The sequence below is a fragment of the Pantherophis guttatus genome, chromosome 8, assembly GCF_059756535.1.
Source record: "Pantherophis guttatus breed Tessera chromosome 8, ASM5975653v1, whole genome shotgun sequence".
Classification (NCBI taxonomy): domain Eukaryota; kingdom Metazoa; phylum Chordata; class Lepidosauria; order Squamata; family Colubridae; genus Pantherophis; species Pantherophis guttatus.
In genome coordinates this window covers 9,549,955-9,567,822 of record NC_142070.1, presented here as the reverse complement: position 1 = coordinate 9,567,822, position 17,868 = coordinate 9,549,955, and the positions used below count along the sequence as shown (strand labels likewise).

At 40.1% G+C, this 17,868-nt stretch overlaps 1 protein-coding gene across 2 annotated transcripts in view; it reads right to left on the bottom strand.

Annotated features, from left to right (window-relative positions):
• BMP2K (BMP2 inducible kinase) overlaps window positions 1-17,166 on the bottom strand; it is a 58,938-nt gene extending 41,772 nt beyond the window's left edge. Inside the window, exon 1 of one of the 2 annotated variants that reach the window (XM_060687006.2) lies at window positions 16,573-17,166. In XM_060687006.2, coding sequence (XP_060542989.2) covers window positions 16,573-16,768 — 196 coding nt within the window. In that variant the 5' untranslated portion in view covers window positions 16,769-17,166. The remainder of the gene's footprint in view (window positions 1-16,572) is intronic. The other variant, XM_087874916.1, reaches the window with a different exon arrangement.
• Between the last annotated feature and the right edge of the window lie 702 nt (window positions 17,167-17,868).

Here is a 17,868-nt window from a genome sequence, read left to right as displayed (position 1 = left end):
GCATGCACTGTCTGGTCCTTTGCAAGGCAGCTGTTGGCTACATGAGGCTTTCTTCCCAAGGCTGCACAGGCGGTTTCCTTGCAAGACCTGGAGAAGATGATCTCCTGCGGTTTCCTCACAAAAGGGCATGATTTGTCAGCAGGAGGAGGAAGAAAACAAAAAAGCTTATACAGGATAATGGAGCACATGGTGGCAGGGGCCTCAAAGTGCAAGGTGATGATAACAATGGCAGCTGGGACTGGGCTGACTGTGAACAACCATACTTAATACTTCTGCCTCCTATTTTCCCCACAATAACAACCCTGTTGGGTGGGTAGGGCTGAGAGGCAGTGACTGGCCCAAAGTCACCCAGCCGGCTTTCATGACTAAGGAAAGCCTAAACTTCTGGTCAGCATCTTAAACACTGTACACCAAACTGGCTGTCATTTTCTGACACGTGTCAGAATGCAGATTATATTAACACTAACACATACGCTAAAACACCTAATTATTCTTCTAAAGAACTTTTGCAATAAACAGTAGCTTTTCTAAGAACTGACTTTGTAGGAAAAGAGTAGTCCAGCAGCACGGAGGCCTGAATAAGTCAAGCTTGTATGTTCTCCCATAGCTTTTCAGTTAAAACAACCAATACTGCATATTTTAAAAAACCTGGATCACTATTTTCACCACCACTGAGAAACCAACAAGTTTCTATTAAACGAAGTCTGAAACTACCAAAGCACAAATTCAAGCAAGTATTCTTTTGCCATTAGATGGCAACATATCCTAAAACCTTTTAAATCTGTTCCAGATAGTAAACTGTAATATCCTGAAGAATGTCACTGTACTGATGTTTGATTATTTCCAACATCATATTTATTCAATATTTTTTATGATTAACAGACCAATTATTTACAGAATTATATAAGAAAAGTTGTTGCCTGGATAAAGCAAAATGTGAAAATAAGACTTGCAAGTCTTCTATTCCACAAAAGTCCTCACTAAGCATATGTGGGCATGTTCATACCCATACATCCTTCTCACTATAAAACCTTGACAAAAATGCCATGTTTTATGTAGAAACCACATAGCCACCCTTAATCTGCTTAAAATATTGGTTCAAGTACACACAAAGTATGCAACCCTCTCCCTAGCTACTGCTTTCTCCATAACAAATTCTGAGACTCAAGACGTCATGTTAGTACTATGCTATTTAAAGCTCTTACATTTTTAAGAGATTCTTTTTATTAAATATCTTTATAGCAACAAATAGTGCTTTGCAGAACTTCGGCTTTAAAGGCAAAAAAGTGTTTCAGTGTATGTGGGGATTCAAACATTGCACCTCTCTGCAACTCCTTAAACCAAATATGTTCTTCTATAATCAAGCACAAGTAGAAGTGTGATTTGGAGGGGAAAAAGCATCTGAGTTGCAGACAGATGCTACATTCCAGAGAATCTGAAGAATAGTTTGCACTGCACAGCCTTAGAAACAGCCAAAGCACCAATATGTTTTATTCCCATTCCAAATGAACGAAGTTTCAGGGAACGTCATTAACTAAAACCGGTCCAGTTAGACAGTGACTATAGGAAACAAGTTTCAAAAACCAATTCCTCAACAGTGAGATTTTGAAACTGCATTCCACAAAAATCTAGGATTCTACAAGGACTTAAATGGGTTCAATATAATTAATGGGGGGGGACTCTCTGCAAGGAACTAAGGGGGGGAGGCATACTGTACTCCCATGTAGAAAGGACTTTTTTTTCCCCCGTAGTCTCTTGTGAAGAGGTTCCTCCACCCAACTTTAGCAAGAATTTTAAAAAATAAGGGAAAAAAAATTCTACATAATAAAATTGTTACAGACACTCCTAAAGAATAAGTTGAAGATGGTGGAGTGCATTGAGTTTCATATCCTTTTTCTCTTGGTCCCTTCAGAGAGTTTCTCTGCACTCTCTTGAACCCTGGAGTTCTGGAGAAAAAAAATGTCTTAACAATCAATTTTTTGCAGCCTAAAAAAAATTCAAACACATTTTCTTCACATTAAGATTATATAATATTTTAGGTAAGATTCCAAAAAGTTGCTTTGGAGTAGACTGGAACGGGAATGAAGCACCTGTCTGCAACCTTTTAAAGCAGATGCACCTCCTTCTGAAATGGCATGACTATCGTGCAATCCTAGAAACAACGCAAGATAGAAGTCGTAATCTTATATTTCAAAACACTTTTTTGAATCAGAACTAAATCCTACCATACAGTACAGTATGTTTAGAGTACAATGCAGAGGTTATGGACAAGTCTCTGAAGTTTGTCACTGCCTCCTTCCTAGAGCTGAGAGAAAGTGACTGGCCCAAGGTCATTCAGCTGGCTTCATGCCCAAGGTGGAACTAGAACTCACAGTCTCCTGGTGTCTAGCTTGATGCCTCAATTACTACTGCAAACTGGCTTTAACAGAAGTAGCTTATGAATGCTAGTAAATTCAAGCCATGTGGACATTTTTCTTAAGTTTTCTTAAGTCTTAAGTTTATAAAGAGTTATCTCCAAAATTATTGATCCCTACAACCCCACCAGTGTTCTCTCATCTATATTGCATTCCAAAATAGATTCCTGTGAATAGTTTCTAGAGAAATAACTACTTAGATCTTTTACAGAAAGAAAGGACTTATAGAGCTTTAATATACTAAGTTTTATTTTATTCAAACTTTGTTATCAGAGGTCCACTTTATGTGCAATGGGTTCCAGTTCATAAAATCTTATAACATAATGCAGTCGTTAAAATGTACTATAGCATGTAGTTTTCTATAAGTGAATGTATTCTAAATCTTTCAACTTATACCTTCCTTCCTTCTTTTCATGTCACTCCCCAGTTTCTTTTTTTAATTTTGCTGCCTTAATTCACAGGAGTACATTTTTGAAAAACTGGAAAAAGTCATATTAGCAGAAAGGCATTTTTCAAAATCTTACACTATGTTTTTCTTTTTATCTTAAAAATTTATAGTATACCCGTCTGTCTATACATATCTCTTTTCAAGGGCTTGAAAACAGAACTTTAAAATCATTTTAAAGTACAAAAAAAACTAAAAATTCAGAATACTTGTATGGAATTCTCTTTTCCCAGAGAGAAGATGCCTCACCCACTCTCTTGGGCTTTCATAAGCTATTCAAAATTGTCTTACTATACTGTGTCTTTGACCCAAATTGAATAGGGGCATCACTCTAGTTTTTCAAAGGAATGTTAATTGTTGAGTTGTCTTGTTATTTTTTGAGCACTCACTAACTGGAATTGGGGCAGTTTAGAAATGCTGCACATTGAATGTGTTACTGTAAAGCAGACAGAAATCACAGAATAAAATGTAGGCTGCAGCTTTCCTAAACAGGAAGGTCCCTGCCCCCTAGCAAAAGATAGCCTAAAAAAATGCAACTGGGTCTCTGAGGGAAGAGAGTCCCATCATTTAGGAAAAGCTTACTCATAAGTTATTTTCCCTTTATCTCCAGTATAACTCCACAATAATTGGGGACACAGGGAAGGGCCAACTCCATCAAATCTTAAGCTGCAGAAACACTGACATGGACAAAGCAGCCTTTGTGTAGAGAGTGCAGAAGATGGTCTTGATGGAGAGAGGGCAAGGCAATGATCATACAAACTTAGTTACGCCAATACAAAGATATTTAGAAAACGTTTAAAACAGGCACCTCCCTAATTCACATGAAGACAAAAGGAGAACAAGGAAAAGCACATTGAAATGTGCAAATTACTGTTGTATAGCCATTCTAATAAAATTAGTTTTAGGCCTAAGTGGCATCTGTTTGTTGATCTGGAGTATCTTATCAGACTGACACTTTACAACTTTGAAGACATTTTGCTTCTCATCCAAGAAGCTTCTTCAGTACTGGTTACCTTTTGTAAAAGTACTTTTGGGACAGTAAATCGAAGACTGCTGAAAAACTTTCCCAATACTTTTTAGATATCACAATATTTTTTATTAAAGATTTTCCAGTATGTCATTATTATTAATGCACCTACACCTTCTCTATCCGGCCTCTCTTTACACTGATCACTCAGGAACAGCTTGGGTGACACATGTACAGGTAGTCCTTAAATTACAACCATAATGAAGCCTTTCCATTACGGTCATAAATTGGAGCCTGTTCATTACGGTCATAAATCATAACAGTCGATTTTACAAATGTTTGCAATGGTCATTAAGTGAATGTCACAGTAGTAAAATGAATGTCACAGTTGTTAAGCATTAAGTGAACCTATTGTTCCCTATGGAATGGTTTTGCTGAAAAATGGAATTGCTGGTTTTCAGCAAAACTGTTGTAAAATGCAGTCGCATGACCGTGGGATGCTGCAAACAGCAGTAAATGCGGCTGTGTTGCCAAGCACCCAAAGTGCAATCATATGACCAGGGAGGAACTGTCAGAACTTCAGATCCAGGTCATAAGTCCCCTTTTTCAGATAGGACATAACTTCAAATGGTCTCTAAGTGACCAATCATAAGTGAAGAACTGTCTGTACATATTGGTCTCAAACAACTAAGAACTCTGTCTACAACTTCAAACTGTATAAACAAAAAGGTATCCATAACAAAAAAACGGCAAGAAGAAACCACTGGTATATCATTAGACAAAGCATCTGAATTCATTTCTCCAAGCAACAATCAGTTTGTGTAAATAAATGACAGCCGGTGTATACATAGCTTATTCATGTATTATTTTGTCAGACTGAAAAAAATTAGCTACCAAAACATCATGTGTAAATTTCACTAATATGGTAATTTTGAAAGCAACTATCACGAGGCAGAGCAAAATATTTGACTAAATCATGCTTCCACAGATTTGTTGAAAGAAAATATAATTGAAACTATTGTTTGATTCACAAAACTGCATACATGTTTAATTTAATTTTCCCTAAAGCGAGTAATACAAAAAGGGCATAAGAAAGCCTGGCTATGTGGAATCAGCACAGCAAAAATGATTCAAAATCACCACCCAAAATAGTAACATATTTTCCTTTAATTCATACATTTTCTGAACAAGCATGCCAATTGATTTCTGTAACAAAGCACAGAGCTGATACAGTATACTAAGCAGTATATTTCGAATTAAGTCTATGAGTTCTTTGTCTCATAGATTTATTTATTCAATTTTAATCCCACTACAAACTCATGACTCTCAGTTAGACGTTTTTGTAACAAAGCAGTTAGATTTGCATTCTGGCTAATTAATATTTCACCATGGTATAGAAAGACTATTTCAGCATACAGCAAACACTCATATTCTGAAAAGGTCACAGATCTTAAGGAAAAGGTGTGGTGACATATAGGGCGGTATCTCAAAAATCATAACACCTTCATGGGATATTATTCTCTGAATACCCTCCCCCACTATCATTTTAAACTGAAATGCAATTGGAGTCCTTCCTTGATGGCTGAAGACAATTACCAAACACCCAGAAAAACTTGTCAGAAAAACAATGTCATTAATGGTCAGGATGATAGCAGCTATAGACCAAAATATTCAGAAAATGACAAATCTCATTCTTTTCTACATTCTTAAGTCTTTCCTGCTTTCCTATGATGCTATAGGACAGTGTTGGTGAACCTTTTCAGCACCAAGTGCCGAAACGGGAATGCGCACTGGAAACTGGAAGAGCAGCCGCCCAGTGTGTGCGTGCGCTGGGAAGATGATCTTCTGGTTTCCAGCAGGTGCATGCGCCCCAGACAGCTGGTCTTCGAGCATGCATGCACGCCAGAAGACCAGGTGGCCAGTGTGCTTGCACTCCCTCGCGCGTCAAGACCAGCTGGCCAGCGTGCTGGAACCCAGAAGAGCAATGGGCAATGGCTCAGGTGCCCTGAAAGATGGCTCTGAGTGCCGCTTCCGGCACGCATGCCATAGGTTCGTCATCACGGGTATAGGAAATCAGACATGGAACTGACTTCAAGATTTGAATTTAAATGCTATATTGCTGTTGTTAACATTCTTCCACCTCTAATAGCTAAAACAAGGAATTTTAATGTAGGGCAATCCTATACGGGGACACTGCAAAATTCCTTAAAAGTTTCAAAATACTTTTGTTTTAAATGATGGTTCTACACAAATATAGCAATAAAGTTACACTATAAATTCTACCAATTCCCAAAGTTTTCTCTCACCTCTAGGAGATTCTTCATTACCATTCTTAAAAATAATCCCTCCCTAACTCCTATATTTTTTATTTCATGAATTTCCAAACATCCTCACTGGGTCATTCTTTCCACAGCATAAAAGTTATTTAGTAGAATTTCCTCCATGTGTTATAAAATAATCCCCCATGAAGTAAGCAGTATACATCCAAAAGAGTTCATGTTATCATTTTCAGAACAGTTTCCCTAATGACTAATAATAGCCAGCAGCTGCCTCTTCCTCTACAAATATCTAAGAAAACGTGCTCACAATTTCCTTGGTTATGTTTTTGTAAATTTTCATAAGCATTATAGACAATTCCCACCAAAAAACAACTTTTAATTTACTTCAAGGATAAAGAAGCAGTTTCGTTAAAGCAGTTGTATGAATGAATCAGATACAATAACACATCTGTACACCTCAATTAACACTTAGAACTGAATCTATATTGATCCATTAAAAAAATATTAACATGTCTTTTCCACATACACAGCAATGGTTCTTCTGAAGAAGCTGAAAGGTAGTTAAATGTAGGGGGGAGGAGTAGTTCCTCCTATTCTTTTTCAAGCTAGAGAACCTTTAACATACTGCGGTTTCCCGACTGGGAAAAGGAAGCCCCAACCAAACACACCTGTAGATGTTTACTCAGCTATGTAGTATAAACATGCATTCTTAAGCCCAAACAAGTTAAAACAAAAATAGTGTGATACTTTGATACAATCAATATTATGATGATCTCTTCACTAAAACCTTTCTTGCATGATTCAAGGAATGAGGTGTTCTTCTACCTGTCTTTTAATTTATACGTAATGTTTTAATTTAAACTAATTTAATAGTTTTTTCCCCTCTTTTTCTATTTTAGATACAGGTAGTCCTCGACTTACGACCACAATGGAGCCCTAAATTTATGTTGCTAAGTGAGTCAGTTGTTAAGTGAGTTTTGCCCCATTTTACAATCTTTCTTGCCACAGTTGTTAAATGAATCATTGCAGTTGTTAAATTAGTAACACAATTATTAAGTGAATCTGGCTTCCCCATTGACTTTGCTGTCAAAAGGGCGCAAAAGATGACCACATAAAGCCGGGACACTACAACCATCATAAATATGAATCAGTTGTCATGTGTCTGAATTTTAATCACATGGTGCAACAATTATAACAGTGAAAAATGGTCACAAGCCACTTTTTTCAGTGCTGTTATAACTTTGAATGGTCACTAAATGAACTGTTGTAAATTGAGGACTACCTGTACATTTATTCAAGATATGCCCAGCCAGAAGAGGGGAATGTTCCCAGACTCTTTGATTAAACAATGTCATCTATAAAAGGGGTCTCCAACCTTGGCAACTTTAAGAATTGTGGACTTCAACTCCCAGAATTCCTCATCCAGCGAAGACCCCTGATCTAGAAGATCCAGAAAGCGTGCCTTCTTTGCTCTTATTTATTTGTTTCATGTTGTTGTTGTCATTTTACTTTGAGCTATCCAGATTCAGTTCAAGTGGGGGCGGTATCAAAAATGAAATAAATTTAAAAAGCAAAAATATTATTAACACAGGAATGTGTTATAAAAATATATTAAATCAAAAATAAGATACAGCTCATAGAGTATTCATGAACAGAGAGTGCATTGCTTAATTAAATTAACCATCCGATTGAGGGAATTTGATTAAACAGCATTTAAGATGGCAATGACTCACCACTGGGAAGTATTTTATTATATCAATATCTGGACCTTCATAGTAATAATAAATCACTTACATGCAAATCATCAGAATCAGCCATGTGATGGGCAGAAATAGAACACAGCCAGAGATTTAAATTTCCCTTCCTGTCTTCCTCCTGAACACAAGGAGTTCAGCTATGGGGCTATTTTTTATTAGCTACAGACAGTCATTTTACCCATGCCTAAAAGTGGAAATCAACTTTCAAGCAAAGATTCCAAAGCTGCTTTTCCAAGAGGCAACTGGACTTTCTGGTGTTTTCTTTGAAGATGTTTTGCTTCTCATCCAAGAAACTTCTTCAGCTCAGATCTGAAGAAGCTTCTTGGATGAGAATTGAAAAGTCTTCAAATAAAAAAAAACCAGAAAGTCCAGCTGCCTCTTGAGAAAGCACCTTTGGGACAACCATGACCTGGATGACTGAGAATCTCCATAGACTTTCAAGCAAAGGGTAGCACATTGGCGCCACTGAAGCAAAGATAGTTGGGATGAATGGTTTAAATTATGCATAATGCTAAATCATCCAAAACAGGACTGAAAATTTAATTGCTACAGTAATTTTTATTGACATTGTATTAGTGAAGTTATTATTTTGAGTTAGTCAAAGTACGGGCAGCATATAAATATTGTAAAATGGATAAATACATTTCTCAAGGAGGAAAGGAGATTGAGCAAATAAGCCTAAAATCTCCTAGTCTGTATTTTTTTATCATGAGAAACAGAGGCAAATCCAGCCAGTGTCTTGGAATAATATAGTTATGTTAAATAGGCATTTTGCATTTTTCTTCTTGATAAATCGCAATTTATCAAGAAGAAAATTTGAAATTTTTTCAAACAAGCGATTGCGAGAGATGAGGTAAATAGATTGGGAATGCCATTTCTTTTCAAATTTAAAATCATTGCCCTATATAAATTTACCCATCAATGATAAGGAAAATAGATATTATGCCTACATATGCCCTCCTAAAAATAGTACTGTAGACCATGAAGCAATTTTAAAAGATATCGCACCCTGGGGAAATTTTAAACCTCTTTCCCCAACTACATATACACAAAGAGCTGCTTTGATCTTAAAGAAATACTTGCATCCAATTTTGCATTTATAGTCATAGTATCTGCTAAGTCTTAATTTTTGGAATATCACATTAAGCCTTACCTACCTTTTATACCCAAATGACTTATTAAAGTGCCTTATGCAAATATCATCAACTTATCAATAAGCCTGTCTAAATATTTTGTCTAAATATCTGAGTATCAGCTTCCAACCAGATCAATATGAAATGCAATGCTGCTTAGCTTTCACTATTATATCAGGTCATGTTGCTGACAAGTTACAAAAATTGCAGTGACAGTAGCAGTCAACATTAGCAGAATAACTCCTTATACAAACGGGAAAGTTATAGCCAGTCTGGCAAGCTTGTTCTCCAGATATACTGAACTTCAATCCCCATAATCCTTAAATGCCTATATTTCTACCCTTCCTATCTGAGTTTCCTATCTACTGCTTACGAAATCCTAAAGATTCATTCCAGGATTTATATTTTGTTCCTGGAATGACCAAGAAATGTATCTATATCTGTGGTTTTTGCAAAGATTAAATCCCATCCAAAAGGACAAACTTATTTTGCTCACATAAAGAATGCATAGTCTGAGCCCGTAATTCATCCGAATGGACAGGGTGTGTGTGGTACAATGCTTGGATCCAAAAAAATCCCCTTTTATAAACAAAGAACAGCATGAGAAAAGTGAAAAACCAAATACATCAGTCTGTTGGGAAAAGCCATGTATTGCTATTACTGTATTTTTTTCTGATACCATTAAAAATCCATTTAAGGTGGGTCACCATTATACTTAGTTTCATGCTGAGAACAAGGGGCCACAATACCCTGGGTGTTATAACAAAATTTCTGGGTGGCCTGAAAGTTCAAGGATGAGTGAGCAGGGAGCATAGGAGTTCTAACTTGTGGAGAATACAGAAAGGATGACTGGTGATAGGCTGCAGAAGCACAGACTAGGGTTCAGGCTATGTGCTTTCTCAAAGGCACCTCTGAGAAAAACCGTGGCGCCAAACACATCACTATGAATAGCGACTGGTAAAAATGGCACATTCATTTGGCTATTTCTACCACTAATGCTTGGCAGCTACTGCTGCTAATAAAAGGATTCAGGGTATCTGGAAGCATTTGCTACAAAGCCCCTTGCTCTTCAGTCTCCATTTTCTATAAAGCCAGATATCTAACATTTCAGAAGTCCCATCTTCCTTCCTGCCACAACACTTCAGGCTCTTCCTCCACAGCCCTTTAAGATAAGGTCAGAAAACAGACTCTACCACAATGTTGGACTCTATTGTATTTTTGCAGCTGTTGCCATTGTTTCTTCAATGTCATCATCTCTGTGGCTGTCTAGTCTCTCTGCCATGTCTCTCTGCTAGCCATACAAGTTGTCACGTTCTTCAAGCGCCTTGAATGCACTAAAACTGACAAGTTACCTTCCTCCTCCGGCAAAGGGCATCCAAATCCAGATTCCAGAAGTACCTTCACACATACACACCCCTAAACTTGCTCCTGTGGACTAGAAGGGCTATTCTAAAATCCATTTTATAGCAGGAGGATTGCCAGAGCTGTTGGTCACCAGGCTGAAACTAGCAGAAGGACTGACTAGGGGATCTAGATAGCAAGAAATTCCCATAGGATAGCAAGTGGTGAATTCTCACTTTCCAGAGAGGCCTTTTCCACTTTTTATTTTGACCTCTTTCTCTCTCTTTCTCTCCCTCCTTCAATCTTTCTCCATGATGCTTGCTCCATCCTCATGCCTTCCCCTCCTTGCTTCTTGGTACAATAATCTCAAAATTGCTGAGCAGAAACTTGGTGGAAGTAAAGCTAAGCCAACTGCCCCTCGGGACGTTTTCACTCAATGAGGCACACACACATAAAGTGCATCCTTTCTCAGCTGCCATGCCTCAGAGACTTCCGCAACAACATTCCTCCCAATCTGACCAGGGAAAAGCTCAAATCCCACCATCCTAACCAGCTGATCAGGGAAGACAGAGGCAGCAACTTGAGCAGCAAAAAGTCCTCATTCTTTCAACAGCTATTACTGTTGTACTTATCATTGCTTTTGCTGTTGTCACTAGCACTATTTAGGAATCACACAAATGTATTATTTTAGTGAGATACAATACCAGAAATACCAAGAACCCCTGCCTTTAGGAGTGAAAAACCACACACCCTAGTTATCGGCAGCTTTCCATTTCCCATGACTGATAACATCAAACTCACTAATGCAACAACAAAACTGTGGTCAGTGAAATACGGAAATTATTGATATGTTCATAGAGTACATTGATGTGTACACAGCAAAAGTATTTTCTTCTGTGCAAATAGTGTTTGTCACTTAACGGCTTGCAAGGTTGACTGCAGCTGGGTTGTATTTACTGACATGTATAGCTAAACACCTTCCATCCAGCATATTTACTTGAAAATTTGTCTTATCATTTACTTTATTTATTTATATCTCACTTAAATAACTCAAAGTGATGAATATATACAACACACTTTCCTCTTCCTATTTTCCTCACAACAATCCTGTGAGGTGAGTTGGGCTGAGAGAGAGTGACTGCCCCAGGTCAATTTAGATAACTAAATTCATACATATGCTGAATCAGTTTACCCCAGCCTGTTACATTCCAGCTCGGCAAATAAATGTTCTAAAATGTACTAACAGTCATTCAGTTCCTTGTCACTCAGGTCAATAATACATGTCTTTTTTTCAAACAGCAAACCTGAGAAAGATATGGGAGTTACTACTTTCAACATCATTCTCTAGTAACAACTGCCTTCTTGGTATTTTTTTTAAAAAAATTTGATTTATATGCCGCCCTTCTCCGGAGACTCAGGGCGGCTTACAATGTGCTCAGCAATAGCCTTCATCCTTTTGTATATTTATACAAAGTCAGCTTATTGCCCCCACAAACTGGGTCCTCATTTCACCTACCTTAGAAAGGATGGAAGGCTGAGTCAACCTTGAGCCTTGGCGAGATTCGAACCCTGCAGTAATTGCAGGCAGCTGGTCTTAATAAGCTTAATAACAGGGTGCCTTAAACCCCTGTACTACCAAGGCTTAAACCCCTGTACTACCAAGGTATCCCTAAATGAATAGCTACAGACAGCTTTTTCTCAATATATGCCTTCTCAAATATATTGTACAACTACTTAGGGATTACAGACATTTATATCTTGCTTTTACTCCAGGAGCTTAAGACATTGTTTCCTCTTTCATTTTATTTCCCACAACTATCATTCTTGAGACAAGTAGGGCTAAGAGAATGGGATTGGTCCAACATTAATTCACCAGTTCCAAAGGGTTCTTCAATTTGGTTTAGTGATTAAGGTGAGTCCTAGTCCACTTTAGTCACAAAGCCAGCTGGATGATCTTCAGCCCATCTCCTTCTCTCAGCCCTAGGAAGGAGGCAATGCAAACAACTTCTGAAAAACCTTGCCAGGAAAACTGCAAGGATTTGTCCATGCAGTTTCCAAGAATTGGTACCTGATCGAAATAAGGAAAAATAAACATGCTAGAGAGCAGGTGTGATGTACTGGCTAAGACACCAAACTAGAAAATGGGAGACCAGGAATTCTAGTTCTACTCTAAACATATAGGCAGTTGGGTGACCTTGGGCCAATCCTCTCTCAACCCTAGGAAGGAGCCAATAGCAAGCCACTTCTGAAATCTTGCCAAGAAAACTGTAGACTTGTCCAAAAAGTCACAAGGAGTCAAAGGCACATGCACACACACATATGCACGCACGCGCACACACACACACACACACACACACAGAGTTCAAAGTTGGAGCAGGTTACCTAAGATGACATATTTACTCTATTAAAAAGATTATCTAATTCCAACAGTCCAATGGAAACAATAGATTCACAGATACAGCCTCTTATCAGACTTTCTAACCAGATACACTGTATTCACACTTTCTTGTTAGCAGGATGCAGGCAACACTTACCTTGCATAGAAAAGTGCAAGGACAGTTTAGTAAACTGGGTTTTGGTTCTTCTTGTGGCATACTGGCTAAAATATACCACTTAAGTTATACTCCGTCTGAATGCAGCATTCTATACTAATTATAAGAGCATACTACCAATCAGTTTTGATTGGTAGTGTGCTCTTATAATTAGTATAAAATGCTGCATTCAGACTGAATACAACTTAAGTTCATCATCCCTATTTGTTATCTTACTTAAAAGTACTATGTGAAAGCCTTGATTAACCAAAACTATAACTTCTCACTCACACTGTACACTTTGCATCACACTATCATAGTATGATGGGTATGTATGTATATTTATTTGAATTATAAAAGAGGTTACCAGGCTGCAAAGTGAAGTGCTAGCCTCCAACATCATCTTTATTTCCAGAAGCGTTTCCAGTCCCCACATGGACCCACATAGGTTTTATGGTATGGCTGTAACTTAGTATTTCTTTTTATTATACCCCCTTCCTCTGAAAAAGGGCAAGAATAAACAAGAACAGCAGAAAATGAGTGGCAGTAATATTCTATATAAATTAATGCTTTGTATCCCATTATGACCCTTATGATCCACATTATGAATAGGCAATGCCTCCCAGCAACCATTTTGCAATTTCAGTTCACTTCAAAATTCTCAATGTGACCACTAGATTATAACAAGTATTAGAAGTTATCTAATAATGAATTTATGTTCCAGATAAATACTGTTTATAAAGAGTCTTGAACATTCTAGTGGAAGATCAATAAGACAAACCTCTGAAGAATGCAGTTTTTAATGGCAGCATTGTTGTGGTTATTTTATACAGTTGAGAAAAGGATTATACTTACAATTTGCCTTATGGGGAAAGGGGGTACCTCTTCCATAAGAATCATTATTTATTCCTAAATATTTAGAAGAAATACCAAAAACACTTAGGTTTTCAGCATATATAAACTAACCAGCATATCCTAATTAAATACATCTGCAAGTTTTATCTCCGAGAAAAAAATCCAGGCACAATGTATCTGACTGCATAGCACCTTCTTTCTCTCTCCCCCTCTCGCTTTTTATCAAATATATCATTAACCTATGCCCACAAATCACCTTGTACATCTTTTTTCCACTGTCAACTTTATATCTGAAATCATCTACAGTGCTGTATGCAAAACTTTCCAAAGTGAAAGCTGCCTTATTCGGTTTCAACAAAAACAAAAATAAAGTATTTTGTGATACTTGAAGAGCATCAGATTTGGGGCTGTAGTTTTTACAATTCCTTAAAATTCCCAATTATCTTACAAATGTATTAATCACACTACAAACTAGAAGCAATCTCTCATGTTTTTATTTATAGGAAAAGCAAACCATTCTTTCAGGACAAATCCTTTTATTTTAATTACAAATAAGAGTAGAAAACAGTCATTAGTGAAACTCATAAATGTGGAAAATATTTCTCCTTTGCATTCAACTACTACACTATATAAAGTCATGCTGTTTCCTTAAAAATACTAAATTTGTTTTGAATACCACTTTAACCTACAGCAAAAATTCCCCTTCCCGCAGCAGGAATCTCCCTTCCCCCAAACACAGTTTTATTTTAAACATGCAAAAGTTCAACAGTAGGAATCATTTGCAGCCAAACAAAACAATTATAATGTACTTCATGTACATTTGCCTTTGAAGAATGCTTGGAAATTTAAATTGGTGCAGCATGTGACCATCCGGAGGCTGGGAAATCTGAACATGTAACACTTCTTCTGAACTAATTGTATTAGTTACAAACCTGCTTTCAGGCCAAGTTCATAGTGTTGTTAACAAATGGCTTATTCTTATGTTACCAGCATCCCTGTATAGATCTGTATAGACAGTGACATTGGTCAAGTGCCCTCTAAATAAAATTATTTATATATACAAATATGACAAGGACCTTTCTGCAAGTGATAGGCCCATAAGTATATAATCTTTCTGCTGTTATTCAGTGTTTGACTATCTTGATGAGCAGCCTTTAGATGAATCATGAAAATGAATTTCTTAACTTTAGAATGCAGACAGCTCATAAAATTCAGTCATTTTGCTTAGCTATATTTTCACATACCTATCACCAGTGCTTAATTTGTTATCTTGTATCTGCATCTCTATACACCATTCTGGGAGAAACAGACCCTATAAGTCATTTATAAGTTATAACCACCCTGAACAATAATAGTTATGCGCCCAGAATTTTGAGCTGATTACCAATGGATTTACAATACCCTTAACCCCTATGTACAGAGGTTCACATGATGAATGTAAACCATTAAAGTGGACCTTGACGGCCTCTGACCATGTCAAACAAAAAGAAAACAAGCTTTTATATTTATTTGATCAACAGGCTTAATGATGACTTTGGGCCATTCACTCATTCTCTCTCTCTCTCTCAGCCCAACCCACCTCACAGAGGTTTTTCCTGTGGGGAAAACAAGAGACGGAAGTATTACATATGTCCATTGCCTTGTGATAACATAGCTGACAGATAGATGATAGAGATAGATAGATAGATAGATAGATAGATAGATAGATAGATAGATAGATAGATAGATAGATAGATAGAGAGGAAGGAAGGAAGGAAGGAAGGAAGGAAGGAAGGAAGGAAGGAAGGAAGGGAGAGATGAGATGAAATAGGAGGAGAGAGAGAGAGAGAGAGAGAGAGAGAGAGAGAGAGAGAGAGAGAGAGAGAGAGAGAGAGAGAGAGATGAAAGCGAGATGAGATAGATGAGAGACAGACAGCTTAAAATTGAATATAACAAACTGCCTATGCCAGGTCCTTGATAGCGTAAATTGTGGATAAAAATGGCAAACCCAATCTAAACATCTGATTACTATAGATAGATGGTAGGTAGGTAGGTAGGTAGGTAGGTAGATAGATGATAGATAGATAGATAGATAGATAGATAGATAGATAGATAGATAGATAGATAGATAGATAGATAGATAGATATTCCTCCTCCCTTTCCCATCCTCCCTCTTCCAAACGAGCATCTTTTTTCCATCCTTAGGACCAACATCGCTTGCAGGAAGCACAGAGAAAGAGAGAGACCCCCTTCAAACACGACTACAATAAACCAACATTTCAGTTCACCCCAACGCTGTTCATAAAGATACCCATTCGATTCTACCCGAATCGTTTCCCCTTTTGGGGGAAGCGACCCCACCCCTGCCCCCCCGCACCTGGCCTCGAACACCCCCCAACCCCACCCACGCCTCCCTACTATCCCCCTCCCCTAAGCCCCCACCCCAATGCATGGGGTTTGTGCTCGCTTCCCAGGGAGTCACACACACACACACCCCAACCCCACACACAGGCACACACACCCGTAGGCCAACCCTTCGGGAGTGTGGGGGGGGGGGGCAAGAAACCAAGGCTTTGCGCCTCAGCAACCCCGGCTTTTCCTACGGCAGAGCCGGAGAGCAAAGGGAGAAGCGGGACGGGAGGAGGAGGAGGAAGGGAAGCCCACACAGTCGGCAACTTCTGCCTTTCGTCCGGGGAGAGAAGCGAGGTAAGGGCCCCCACCCACCCACCACCCCCTTCTCTCCGCCTGTCATAACCGGGAGATGATTCGGGTCGGCAGAAAAAGCGAGGACGGGAGGGAAGGAAAGCGGCGTCGGGCTTTTTCTTTTTTTTTTCAGGCCCCGGCGGTGGTGGGTAAGCCTTCCCCGCTCACCTTCGGCCAGCACCTCCTCCACCGTGACCTGGAAGCGCCCCACGGCGAAGACCCTGCTGCTGCCCACCGACAGGGAGCCCGAGCCGCCGCCTCCGATACCGATACCGACGCCGCCTCCAGCCGCCGGTGCACCGCCGATGCCTCCGGGGCTGCCGCCGGTGCCGTCAGACTTGGGCATCCGAGAAAACTTCTTCATGGCGGGAAGAGAGGCGAGGAAACGACCGAGGAGGACGAGGAGGAGGCGCCGCCGCCCGTTCTTTCCTCCCCTGAGGGGACCGCCGCACCGCCCGTCCCCGCACTGGAGAAGCCTGAGGCGACCGCCGCGCCCCCCCCCACCTTTTTTTTTTTTTTTAATTTTATATATTTTCTTCGCAGCCTTCAGCAGCCGCTTCCTCGCCTCACATTCCCTCAGCCGAAGGGACCCCTCTGTGAGGGAAGCCGAGCCCAAAAGCCCGGCGGCGGACGCCCCCGCTTCCCAACCAGCAGCGGCGGCGGCGGCGGCGGCAACAGCAGCGCCGCCCTCACGCCCCGGACCCGCCTCACGGGCGCTGAGGGGGAAAAAGGAGTCGCCCCCCCCTCCCTCCGCCCCTCGGACGGGCGCGCGCCGCGAGCCCACGAGGGGCGCAGGCGTTCCGCGGAGGGGCGCGTGCGTGCGTGTGCGCGCGCGCCTGCCTGCCTGCCTGCCTGCCTAAAAGGCTCGCTCGCTGGTTGGCGAGTTTCGGAGGGGTAGGTGGGGCCAAGCAGTGGGGGGGAGAAGAAGAAGAAGAAGGGGGCGTGTCTTTTTTTTTTTTTTTTGAGAGTATATATAAATGGCGCGAGATGGATTGGGGGTTAAAAAAAAAAAAAAAAGGTATGCCTCCAGCTTGAGAGGAAAGTTCGCGCAGGCGCGCTGCTGAGTCTTCCTCCTCTCTCTCTCTCTCTCTCTCTTCCCCCCCCCCAAACCTTCCCCGCCGTCTCCTCTTCTCCTCCTCCTATTTCCCCGCTGCCGGAAGTGAGGTTTTGTGGTGCCCGGAGGAGCACGTGCTAGAGGGGCTGGAGGAGGGCGGTAGGGGCGGGGCGGGTGGTTAAAGCTGCGCTTCTTGGGGAAGGCGGGGGTCTTGAGTGTCGACTGGAGGTTGTCCCCCCCACCCCGCTTGATTCTTTTTCCCTCGTGCAAGGGGACTCCAGTTCCCATCACCTTCCCCCAGGCAAGGGGACCGCAGTAACCATCATCTTCCCCCTGTGCCAAGGGACTGCAGTTCCCATCACCTTCCCCCCTGCAAGGGGACCCCAGTTCCCATCTTTCCCCATTCACGG